This window comes from Pelodiscus sinensis, chromosome 2 (genome assembly GCF_049634645.1).
Source record: "Pelodiscus sinensis isolate JC-2024 chromosome 2, ASM4963464v1, whole genome shotgun sequence".
Lineage (NCBI taxonomy): Eukaryota > Metazoa > Chordata > Testudines > Trionychidae > Pelodiscus > Pelodiscus sinensis.
The window spans coordinates 222,146,820-222,159,904 of record NC_134712.1 but is presented as its reverse complement, the minus strand read 5'-3'; the positions used below and the strand labels follow the sequence as shown (position 1 = coordinate 222,159,904).

The 13,085-nt window shown below is 37.3% G+C and overlaps 1 protein-coding gene across 6 annotated transcripts in view; it reads right to left on the bottom strand.

The window, feature by feature from the left end:
• Window positions 1–5,806, bottom strand: part of MLLT10 (MLLT10 histone lysine methyltransferase DOT1L cofactor) — a 310,090-nt gene extending 304,284 nt beyond the window's left edge. For 4 of the 6 annotated variants that reach the window (XM_075922495.1, XM_075922498.1, XM_075922497.1 and 1 more), the window contains exons 1-2: window positions 5,577–5,692; window positions 5,226–5,394 (exon numbers count right to left, since the gene is read on the bottom strand). In XM_075922495.1, the coding sequence (XP_075778610.1) occupies window positions 5,226–5,394 (169 nt within the window). In that variant the 5' untranslated portion in view covers window positions 5,577–5,692. Of the gene's footprint in view, window positions 1–5,225; window positions 5,395–5,576 lie in introns of all 6 variants that reach the window. The other 2 variants (XM_075922496.1, XM_006119517.4) reach the window with 2 other exon arrangements.
• Between the last annotated feature and the right edge of the window lie 7,279 nt (window positions 5,807–13,085).

Sequence of the window (13,085 nt, the reverse complement as noted above, 5' to 3'; positions counted from 1 at the left end):
TTTTAGCAATCATAATGCAATTCTACAATATGGTTCTACTTTGCTCTGTTATAACTAATTCATTGACGGAGCTTGAAGCATTTACTCCCCCCTAAAATCTACTTCTATGGGTAAAACATGTTATTCCCAATAAACTGTCAAAATTACCACTCAAGCTAGTAGTCAAGTACAAACTACTTAATCTGTAAGTTTATGCAAAATACTTGTTTTGATTAAGTAAAACAAACTGCAATTTACCTTACTCTGAAAACAAAAATTGTTCAAATATAGTTTAGATGTTTTACATGCAGTATGTTTTGCTGTTTAATTTAGGATAGAAGACAGCTTCACAAAACCACATCTGTCTTTTGTAGTGTTAAAAAAATTTTAAATAAAAGTTTATTGCGTTACACTAGAACTGGAAAAAATGGTCACAAAAATAACATTTAACTTCAATAACATGACTTTTTGTGCACTTGCGCACTGCAGCAAGCACAAGATATTTCTAAACGTAGAAATAATATTTTGTCTCACGAGGCAAGTGCAGTTACGGATATGACAAAACTGAACAAGATCAAAACTAGATTTGAAGTCACAATACATTTTAATGCCTCAATCTTTGAAACATTGCACTTATAAATTACTTGCACTATTAAGTAGCCCAAGTTCAAAGTAAACTCTTGTAGGTTCTGATTTTACTATAGTCCTGATTTTGAAAGCATACATGTGAATCCCTTTATTCCCATATGCAGGGTTTACTGACTTCAGAGGGGCTAAACGTAAATATAAAAGTCTCTCTATTCGGATCACCTTGCTGAATTCGGGTCTAAGTTTGTCTGGTGTATAACAAAAGAGGGTCCTAGCAGGATGTGTTTAATAGTTTAAATATTAAATATCCATAACAGGAAACTCAAAGTAATAGTTCTCATAGCACCAGTAATGGTGTCCCCTGGGAACCTCAAGTACAAATATTTGTATAGACAGGTTTATTTGTAATGCCTCTGTACATACAACAAAGTCAAATTATGTTTCCCACAGAATAATTTTGAATTTGACTTTCTACACTTCAGATATCAAATGCTGTATGAACCCAGTTTATGAAATACATTTTGCTTGCAGTGCCAGATTATTTCAAATTCTAAATATACAGTCAGGTAAAAAGTAGCAATTAAAAAGTCACCTGACAAATTAGCTGCAAACAACAAAGAGGAGTGGAGGGGGAAATACAACTAACTAGTAAAATACTCTAATACAGTGTTTCTCAATCGGTGGTATGAGTACCCTTAGGGGTACTCGAGAGAAGTCGGGGGGGGGTATGTCAACACAACTGAAATTTGGAGAAAACTGAATTTTTGTTTTAAGTTTTACAGCGACTTCTTATTTTTGTACTTTTTACACCCAAAAATTTCATCACCCGCCTGGCTACGATGAAGTTGTTTAAACAAATATGTTGCCATGGTACAAAAAAATTGTGTGTCTGAAAACTGTAGGTACTAGGGGTACTTATTATTCCCTTTTATTATTTGTGTAGGTTAAAGTTCTGTAATATAGATGTAATGAAGAGAAAACATTTTTCTTCATTGACCTACCACAAACTAAAATTGGCAAAGACAAGTAGAGAGGGAGATACTTCCCACCTCCCAAAAAACAAGAAATTTGGCATAATAACTTGTTTGCACAGTCAAGTAAATATGCACTACATTTGAAGATTCAAAATATCATCAGAAAGGATACAACAATTCTGACCTTACTGTTGAAGACCTGTCTCAGCACATATAATTGGAAATTGGCAATAGTGCAGAATAGGGATGTTAAAATGTGTTCATTTTAGTAAACTTGTACCCATTGAAATTATCAGCGGGTACATGTTTACACACAAGGGGAAAGCTACTCCACAGGAGCTGCCCCTCCTCTCACACTGCTGATTCGCAGAAGCAGCTGTCAGGGGGCAGGAGAGAACCAGTGCTCACGGGGAGCCAGCTTTTAAGCAGAATCTGGGAAAGGGGGAGAGGCAGGCACCTCTGCAAGAGCTAGTACGCATGGAGAGCCAGCTTAAATGCCAGCTCTCACCTGTCCCCACAAGCTGCTTCCTCTGTATCAGAGGCAGCAGTGCGGGGGCGCATGCAGCTCCACAGGAGCTGGTGTTTGCGGGGAGCCTGAGACAGAGGCAGCAATGTGGGAGGGAAGGGGGGCTGCATGTAACTGTGAAGGTTAACCAATGAGCCTGGGCTCATCAGTTAACCATTTACACGATTACACTATCATATCCCTAGTGCAGAGAAACATAGCATATAATATAAGGAAGTAAATGATAAGGGAAATTCAGGGAGTGAGGTTGGCAAGTCAGTTCCAGGTCCATCACAGGTAGTGACATTCCTCATTTGAAATGTAAGGTAAGTTCCAAATATATCTGCATCTGTGTCTTGAATATCACTCCTGTGCATTAACAAATTTAAAGATTGTTTGTTGTTCAATATATGATTTCCTTATGATTACATTTTTGTTATTTCTACATAAAGTTTCTTCAATGAGTTAAGAGGATTTATCTTCTCAGAGGATTAAATAATTAAATTTTAAAGAAGCTTCTTCAGAACTGACAAGAGTGACAGCCTCGTATCTGAGAAGTCTGATATGCAAATAATTATAACTTCCCAAAAAAGGAGATGTTTAATTTTTAGACTATTAAGTAGCATGAAAATTCAGCCCCAAAAGGGTATCAGGACTGTTGTAAGCATTCTGACTTTTAAAAAATGCAAGTGCCTCCTCTATCAGTTCCACAATGTCAACTGTGAAGATCTGCACCATTTTTAATAACATACACTCAAAATAAACTTTAGGGCTAGATCTACACTGGCATGATTTTCCGAAAATGCTTTTAACGGAAAACTTTTCCGTTAAAAGCATTTTCGGAAAAGCTCGTCTAGATTTTCGGAAAAGCACGTCCGTGGCCAATCTAGACGTGGTTTTCTGCAAAAAAGCCCCAATCGACATTTTTGCAATCGGGGCTTTTTTGCGGAAAACACTACTATGCTGTTTACACTGGCCCTTTTGTGCAAAAGTCTTTCAGAAAAAGACTTTTGCCCAAAAGGGAGCAGCATAGTATTTCCGGAAAATCACTGACGGCCTTACATGAGATCGTCAGTGCTTTTCCGGAAATTCAAGCGGCCAGTGTAGACAGCTAGCAAGTTTTTCCGCAAAAGCAGATGATTTTGTGGAAAAACTTGCCAATCTAGACACAGCCTAGCTGTAAATATGGTAGACGTATGTCAGTAATTCTTCCTTTTTTGAAACCACCACAATAGTGTTTGACTTCAAAAAATGTAAGAGTATCATCATCAGGTTTTATTACTGAAATTGCATCTTCCCTTCCATATTTGGATTTTGAATAAACATAGTTGCAATTCAGTTATGTCCAATTTAAGATTCCCTGTCTACATTAGGGACATTTTCCAATACTTTCCCCACATTGCTAACCCTAATTTAACTCCACAGGCAATAGAAATACTGAAGATCATAAGACAGAAGTGCTGTTACCACTTTTTTCAGCATTTTCATATGATCCCGCTCAGAGCACCATATGTATAACCCTAGACCTCCCGAGGTTACCAACACTTACGAAGCTAAACTGGTGTTAGCAAAAGTAAACATATTTATTTTTGCATGAACTAAGTTTGGTAAAAGTGACTGCCTCCTTCTCCTTCTGAATACAAATAGTCTTTATGTTCTGGTCATTCTTCTCTTATTCTAAACTACATAAAAACAAAAACCCAAAATCTTGATGCAAGCATAACTATAGGCAAAGGAGGACACCTTTCAGCATCAGCTCCACTCTGGAAACAGGGCAACACTAAATCAAAAACAGACTCACTACATTAGGTACTCTTCAGCCTGCCTTCAGTTCAGGACACTAAGTTCTTTACAAGGGATAATTTAGTTCCCTTTGCGGGTCTATCTGAATTGCCCCCACTTTTATTTTATCAACTGGGGAGTAAGCTTCATAAATACAATGTATGTATGTTATGAACTGTTTTGCATGTAATACAAATGCAGGAGTGGAAAATATTTAATCAGTAAAGTACAAATGCCTCAATCTCTCACAAATCTCAGGTACTCAGATGAATGAGCTGAATAAGACACCAGCTTCTCCACTGCTCTTACTTATACAATATATTTTTTTAAATTCCATATTTTCTGATTTATTTTAGATACAGTCACCTTGGAGTTGGAGGAAAGAGAAACTACAAACAGCCCTTACAGTTCCTTATTTCTGCTCTTCATTTAGAAGTTAGGATTATTTTGTTCCTTTTCTAGTCAGGTGAAAACACCACAAACCAGTCTGTCCTCCTCCCAAAGTAAAGGCAACCCAATGACAGCAACACAGTAATCATACATACATTTTGCACCACAGTCAGAGCTGGATACCCACCAATCCCCTCCACTAATCCAGGCAGATCCAAGACCAGTTAGTAATACCAGCCCCTCTCCACCACCAAAACCACTACAACTGGAAGTCTCCACAGCTACCAGACACTATCAGCCAAATGACATTCAGGGAAAGAGCAACAAGAAGGGTGAGATAATATATTTTATTGGACCAACTTTGTTAGTAAGAAATAAGCCTCTAAGCTTACTGAGAGCTCTTCTTCAAGAAAAAGAGTTCTATGTACGCTTCTGATCTTGTTTCTTTCTCCAAGAGAAGGTGGTCCAGTAAAAAAAATATCTCATCCCTCTTGTCTCTCTAATACCCTGGAATCAACAGAGCTAAAACACTGCAAACTTTCAGGGAAAGCAGCAAACAGTAGGGACAAACATAACAGATGAGTCTGTTTTTGCCCACTTTTCCCAGCCTCTCCCATCCTGGCTTCCCTCAGACAGGTATGGGATTTGGAGGAGAGAAAATGGGCAACTTCTAGAGAAGGGGACGGCCAGGGTGGGCAGTTGACGTGATAGGGGCACGTTGTGGGGTGGGGGAGGAATGTAAGCGAGAAAGCAGTTTTGGAAGAAAGCGGGGCAGGTTGGTCGGGTGGGACTAGAAGCGAGCGCGCAGGTGAACGTACAGTGGGGGGAGGGGCGGGAAGGTGCTCGTATCAGGAAGAAACGGTAAAGAGGCTGTGGGAAACCGTGGCTGAGGGAGGCAGGAAGCAGGGAGGTTGGGGGGCTGTGATGAGAGCAGGTCAGGGAGGGTCTCAGGTGGGAGACAGGGGGCCTGAAGCAGGAGACTGCCTGTAGGCCGGACAGTCACTCACCTTGATGCACTGCGACATTGCAGCCGTGCCCGTCGCAGTATACCAGCGGGTTCTCGGCCCAGCCCCTCTCGTCGGAGCACACGCAGCAGCCACCGATCATCTCCTTCATGCTATTGGAGAACTCGCCCTCCAGTGACACAGGCAGTAGTAGCGGCTCGCTGGAGACCATCTAAGGGTTAAAAATACCGTCAACACAGCAGCGACCCTGCCTCGCTCCCTCCCCCGGCCGGGGCTGCCCCTCAGGCACTCAGCCGCCGCCGCTGCCGCCACGGCAGTGATTTAGGACCCATGTCCGCGGGCGGAGTGTCTCCTCGCCCCCACCCGGGCTGTATCAGTCAGTCCCGCACGCACACAGGGGCAGCACACTGAGGACGACGGCAGGCAGGCAGGCAGGCAGCCCAGCAAGGCCCGCGCGCAGGCGCGCTGTACCTCCCTGTGGCGAAGGCCTGGGTCCGGGCTATCTCGCAGTGCCTCATGGGCCGCCAGAGGAACGTGAGCGACGGCGGAGTTCTGACCCTCCAACGGTTCTAACCACTATCCAAATAGAGCGCGTGCGCGAGGCTGGCTCAGGATAGGGAGAGAAGCAGGCCCCCCTCGTGGCCTGCGCGCGTGCGAGCCCAGGAGCTTACTAGAGCGCGCGCCAGCCGGAAGACTCCCATATCTCTGCCACCTGATGTGCGAGTTGCCCCGGCCAGGCTGCACACGGAGTGGCAGCTCAGGCCTGCTGGCTAGCCTGCGACTCCGAGTGACACCCTTCCTCCGCCCGGGCGGCCGCCCCTCACCACTGGAGCAAGGGCCAACACACCACCGCCTGGCAGGCCCAAGTCTGGGGTTACCCCTGTTCCCGTCTAATGACCTGTGTGCAGCCGCAGGCCCTTTCACATCCCCCTCGGTAGGGCTGCTGAACTAATACATTCCCCATCCACCCCCAGCTTCTCCCAAAAAAATCTTTCTACTACCTTATTGCTGTCCTCAGTGTGACTGCAGGACTCATTCTTTCTTATTTCTGCTGCCCTTACATCCCACCCCCATGCACACAATCTGTGCTCTCTTGTTTATTTTCCTCTCAGTGTGACTAATGAACTAATACGTAATACAGATAATAAATTGTAATTAATTCTGGGCTTTTGCCCCCCCCCCCCAAAAAAAAAACTTTTGCAATGTGGGTGCACCTCCATCTTGGCAGTTAATGCCACTATTGTGAACATGGTGTTAAATAGAAAATATGACAATCTGATGCAAGACAGGCCCTCCTCAAAAACCATTTTGAGTACAACTGTTCTCTACATTTACTTAAAGATAGTATATTTGTTGCTGGTTTGGTTTTGTTTTTAATGTAAATTCACCTGCTGTCTATTCCAAAAAAGCAGAGAGAAACTGTGGGGGAGGGGCGGGAGAGGTGGTCAGCAGCAAGGAAAATCTTCGGCTTTTCAATTCTCCTTTGTAAGCAGGTATGGCTTCAGCAGAAGGAACTAATTGTGGTGGTTGTTGAGTGTGTAGAGAGATTAAACACAGCCTTGCAAAATTCTGCTCCATCAAGTGCCCTAAGGCCAGTAATAATTTTCCTTTTTTCCCAGAAACCTATCACTGATTTATTTTCATTATCATTCAAAAGGGCAGGCAAGCAGAATTTGCACATGGGCTGGTAAATTTTCATGATTTTGTAAGACTAGCTTAGTAACATTTTAGAATTTGTTTACATCAGTACTATTATATGTATTGTTCTGAGTGTTATTACGTATACACAGAAAGTGTAGGGTTGGATGCATTTTATAAATTGCTAAATAAATAATAAAACCTGTGCACATATGCATGTCTTGTGAAGAGGAGGGGGGCTGTGCACTACTCTTGCCCCTTGGGATATCCGAGAATGCAATGCAGTTTGTGCGCAAGATATCTTAGGTCAGGCTCTTTCTCTCCTTCAAAGTTTTAAATAAAATTATGTAGATAGAAAAGGAAGAACAGGGGGAAAGGAGCAATGAAGATTATTTCTTACAGAGATAGGCCCTAGCTAAACATTTTATTAACATAGAGCTCTTTAAGTCTGTAATCTTCCAAAAATTGCTTCAAAAGGATATATAACAGAGTTTTGTTATTAAAAAGAGGATGCCTTAAAAGATTTAGAATAGTTCCATTTCAGTTAAATCACCCTTCAAAACAAAAGTTCTATAATGACAGAATACAATTTAGAATGTAGAACTGTTTACATTACATGACATATTGGCAAGACAATTTTGATTGCTTTTTGGACTTGTAAAATAATCTGAAAATTGCAGGTGCACACCAACTACTTTGTTTGGGAATAAAGGATTTAATGGCCTGAAGTTCTAAAAACCCACAAATTATTTGAAACTGAGAGATACAGTATCCCAGGCCCCCTTCATTCCTGTCAGGAAAATGACATCTAATTTAAACAGCATCCTCAATTATTTTGTTAAGCTTGACCCAAAAAAAAATCATGGTATAAAAGCAATTTTTTTCATAATTTCCCTGATAGGTAATATTAGCACATAAATATCTCTCTCTTTTTGTAATAGTATAGCAAACATAATATGGTTTTGGGAATTAACATGCCCATGCTTGAAAAACTTACATTGCAACAAAAAATTAGAAACAATGTTTTCTCCTAGTTTGTTAGCAGTTTGGAAAGATTTTCTTAAGAAAGTGACTGTACTTTAGGATACTCATTATGTAATTTATTATGTTTTTAAAAATAGATTTTCCTCTATGTGATATTAGTTCTTAAAATTCAGCCCCTCAGAAAAACTACAAGTTGTCATAAAAGAAAGTCTTATTGCAACAACTATCAAAAGATTTCACCAAGAATATATTTTGCAACAATTTAACATATTTCAAATAAAAGTATAATTTGGATCTATCTATATAATACATTAACACGGTTTAAGTAATGCCACTTCAATACTGATCAACTTGAAATTAACTTCTGTAAAAATGCAGTCAAACTTCGATGCTCTAAATTATTTAATAAAATCTGCTTATTTTGATTGTAGTTTAGTTCCTATGATGGAATGAACATTAGATAGGCTGAAAGAAACTCCATGATCACTACCTTATGAAAGTGTGTAATATTTGATGGCAGAATTTAGATAACCTCTTGTTAGTTTTGTAAAACAATCATTTGGAGGAGACCTTTGAAATGCAAAGGAGAAGATATGCATTACCACAAAATAAGTATTGCAAGTAATCTGCCTGTAACAGCTATGAGATCAGAAATAAAATCTTGTAGCATGTATTTTTATGAGTCTAGTGATTAATAAGCACTGACATGATACGGGGAGGGGGGGTAATTTTCTTTTGGAAAAAACAAGTCAGCCCTTCTTGAAGTGATTTACACACATATATGGGGGTTATAATAATTAAAACAGAAGTAATTCAAAGAATATGAATGAATCATTTAAGTTTTAACTTGTGTAAGGGGTAGATATAATTGTTATATTAAGAGGTGTCTACAAAACATGAAATTTGACAGTAAAATTATGAGGGAAAGGGCATAATGCAAAATTATACATTTTTCTGTATTTTTTTATATTTTAAATTTCCCAAATTATTTATTTGTAGTCCCAGAGGCAAATGGGAATTATACTTACAAACTGGCAATTGTTTACAAAAAAGGTTTCTGATATTGCTCAAGAAAATGTTAAATACCTTATTCAGTGATTACATGAAGCACAGTCCATCACTCCAGACTCAGACAAAATAAGAAAAGTACTTATATTTTTGATTACCAATTAGCAATTTCCTATAACAGTTCTCACATGTTTTAGAATATTTTCTTTACATCTTGCTAAACATTTTTAAGACATACAAAAACACATCCCTGTGCTTGCTTAGTGAAAGAAGGGTCTCTGTTTAATCATTTAATTGACAGAAATACAGCATATTAAAAATTAAAGCAGGTGCAATATTCCTAATATTCCTTAGATATAAACATTTGAGGAATAGCAGACAAAGCAAAGAAATGCATTCATCGTATGTCATATTTTCAAAAGCAAGAGGTATATTTAGGAGTTGTGTTTCTGGGATTCTAGGTAGGAGAACTGGATTCTTCATAGGAAGGAAGTCTTTCCTAGAAAATGTAGACTGTATTTTTAATTGAGCCCATATTCAAAGGGCTTTCATCTTTACCTGTGTGTAAAGGGAGGTTATGCAAAACAAAACATATAATTAAAAATAGTTACAATCACTTGACATTAAATAGGTAAGTTACTAATGTTTATATTTTTCAATTTAAAATACATTGGGAATTTTGTTTGGCTGTTGTATATACTGTATGTTGTTAACATCACAAATAGCTTTAATCAGAATCAATGTTAATAATGGCTATTTGCTTATTCCTAAGAAGAAAGTGGCAAAACAGTCACTCTATACAATGTAGACAGAATGTGACTCTTGCATTCTGACCTTTGCACATAGTGTGTTTTAAATGGCAGATTGGCTCGGATCCAACAAATTTAGCCATGTTCAATTATGAGGGACATAACATATCTATGAAATCCATAGTAAAAATATTCATCTAGTCTTTGCTGTATGTTTTCTCAAAAGTTATACCACCAAAAAGTAGAGTTTTCTATTTTCTTCAGTACATGGATACCAATTATCAAACCAGTATATATTATTCTACCATTATGTAATTTTTAATAGTTAAAAAGTTTTCTTATTCATTTATCTTTAATCTAGTGGTTTGTATCTTGTACACTTATAGATTATACAAGTATAAGTAGTATCTAAGACTATCAGATGTATGCTTTGAATACCCTACTTCTTTATTGTCCCATTGCCATTTGTGTGAATGTAAATATAGTTTTAAAATGGCACTATTGTTTCACCATTCCTTTAAAACTACTGTTTAAAAAAATTAATTTTATTGTTTTAATTGCACTATCACCTTTGGAAGCTTCTGGCAAATTCTATTTAACCAGGAGCAATAAATGAAATAGGTGGTTTTCAAGTACTGCTTCTGTTACTAATGTTGACATTTAAATGTTAATTCTAGTCTGAGGTTTACTGTAAACATGAAGCAAGGTTTTTTCCTTGAATAAACAATCTTACTCCAATATTCTAAGTAAAGGAATTGTAACAATGTTTTTAAGATTGGTGCTTAGTCCTTTTTAAAAGGTTTAACATTCTCTAAGTGATATAGGTTAAAGATTCAAATTTAGCAATGAATTTATAATTCTCTACATTAAAAGTGCATTGAAATGTTATCCACATTTTATGAGTCATCAAAATAATAATTACAGTATATTACAAAGGAACCTGAAATAAACTTCTAACAAACCATACTGAATATTAATGCTGTGCTAATCCTTGAAAAGCTGGGTGAGTAAACTCTGGAATTTAGATTTGTAATTTAAATGCAATGCACAGCTTTTCTTTATAGAAGACATATCTACTGCAGAGTTTGGGATTTTTTGTGATGTATTTATTAATTTATTGGGATTTTAAGAAGTACATTTACATAGTCATCCCAAAAACAAACCATACATTATCATTGTGTGTGCAGATCTGTGTAGAATTTTTTTAAATTAGCATTTTTATACTAAAGCAGTATCTTATATTTTTATTTGTGGTGTTATGATTAGTAGTGTAATTTTAATATCAAGGGTTACATCTCCTTTATTTCCACTTAAGAGTTACATTCATATTATAATTAATACAAGAAATGACGTGCTGAGTTTCTAATCAAGTGTCTTGATATAAAGTTATTTTAAGATTGATCTGTATAAATTAAATCCATATATGCAATTTCAGGATAATGGGGTGGAACAGAGAAAAGTCAGTTTTGTTTTATACTACAACAACTTGGAGTAAATGAACCACATTCGTGGGCTCTATAAATGATATTAGCCTCGTTTACCAAGTACCATTTGGACAAAACAATGTTACTTTTTTATTTAAAGTGTTTTCTTCTCAATAAGGGGCCATCACCTCCCAATCTCAAAATCACGCCCAAGAATATGTTAATTAATTGTATTGTGTTCCTGAAATAAAGAAGTGGCCAAATGCAATAAAAAAGACCTTCGATCAATGGGCTATGTTCCCACTGTTAGTTGCTAAAAGTAATTTCACACTTTTCTTCTGTGTGATGTTTTATATTAAAAACTTTCAGATATGTCGACATACGGTGTATCTTGGGACATTTAACATTTCCAGAGAATTAAGGATGCAAGCCTAGATCACTTTGTCAATCTTACCATGGTACTTCAAAGTTGGAATGTGGATAATTTTTATATCATGGTACTTCCCCAATTAAAAACAACAATGATCCTTTGTGAAAGGAGGACTATATTAAATACATCAACATATTCCATACAAGACAAATACAATATAAAGAACACCAAAGAGTGACCAGAAATGGTGTTCCCCTGACTATTTTAAAATCTTTTTCTTTCAGCAGGAAAATTTTGAATCCACAATTTGCAATATATATTTACTAAAACAATATGATCTCATGTAATTTCATTTTAAATTAAATTTTTCTCAAGTTGTGTTCACATTTTGAAAATCACCTAACAGCATTTGAGAGTAAAACACATTTCAACTGGGAAAACAAACAGATGTCTTAAATATTTTTCTTATTTTAAGCCAATTTATTTGGCAGCTTTTCTCACGTGAAAAATAAACATTTTAAATCTTCAAATGATTTTAAGACTTCTGCCATCTACATTTAATTGCATTTTATTCAACGATGGAATCCCACAAAAACTGCAAGTTTACAGTGAAGGGAAGGAACAGCAAAAACACATTCTGTATATACTTTTAAACAACTTAAACGTGACTGCAAGCCCTAAGTTTCCATGCTAGGGAGAAAAGTCAGTCCTTAGCATCTAACTGACAGTAATTCCTATCTATAAACATCTGTTAACTTCTTGTAGTTAAAACTTTTGTCAAATGTTAGTTTGTGGTGATGTGTAAATGTAGTATTGAATAAGACGTCAATTCTAATTTGTTAAAATAAAATTCCAAGCCCTGTGAAACAATATACTGAAACGAATCGTTATTTTAGAGGGAATTTGTGCAAAACTATTTTAAAATTTCTCCAGAAATTATCCTTCTTCCTAATAAATATTAGACTCCCCACACACACGCTGCTTAATTCTTACTAAGCTGAAATACGCAAAGATTATTTTGTTTTAAAGAATACAGCATTTTATATGAAAGAATATTTCCAGCAAGTTAGTTAACTGTTCTAATGTAATGTACAGTGTGAATTTCAACTCTGGGTGGAGTGCTAAAATCATTTATTTGTAAATAAGTTTTTTAAACATTAAAACAAATAATACGTTTTCTGAAAAGCACTTAAAAAAATTAAACCGAACAAACACGCAATTGGCAATTGACAAAATTTGTGGCTTCCTTGTTTATATTAAATACGAAATAAGATTAATCCTCGATTTTATCCTTAAGAAACAGTCAAACCTGTTCTCTTCAAAATTATATTTGACTGTATTTGTTATTCCTAATCCTGTGATTCTGAAAGTTGCTTTTCTCCGTTTCTTTACGAAGAGCCGTTCTAAAAATCCACTCACAAACATTCTATGTATAAATCCAGCCCTGTGGTGGGGTTTTTACCTTTTGTGTACCATGTAAATTACAGCCTCACTGGAGCATCCCTCAGTGAATAGTACTTTTAAATAGTCCTCTCTACTTATTTACCAGTTGTCTTGGAGGAAACCCCTGAGCTGCTGAGTAGGATATAATACAAACTTGCGCCATAACCCAACTGTGTTTGGAGCTAACATAAAATGCGGTGCAGCGGGAGCTCGTCTCCTTCCCTCGCTCTGGGAGGACAAACCCAGCCAGCTGAAAACAGCGCGAAGAAGGCGGCCTGTGAACAAT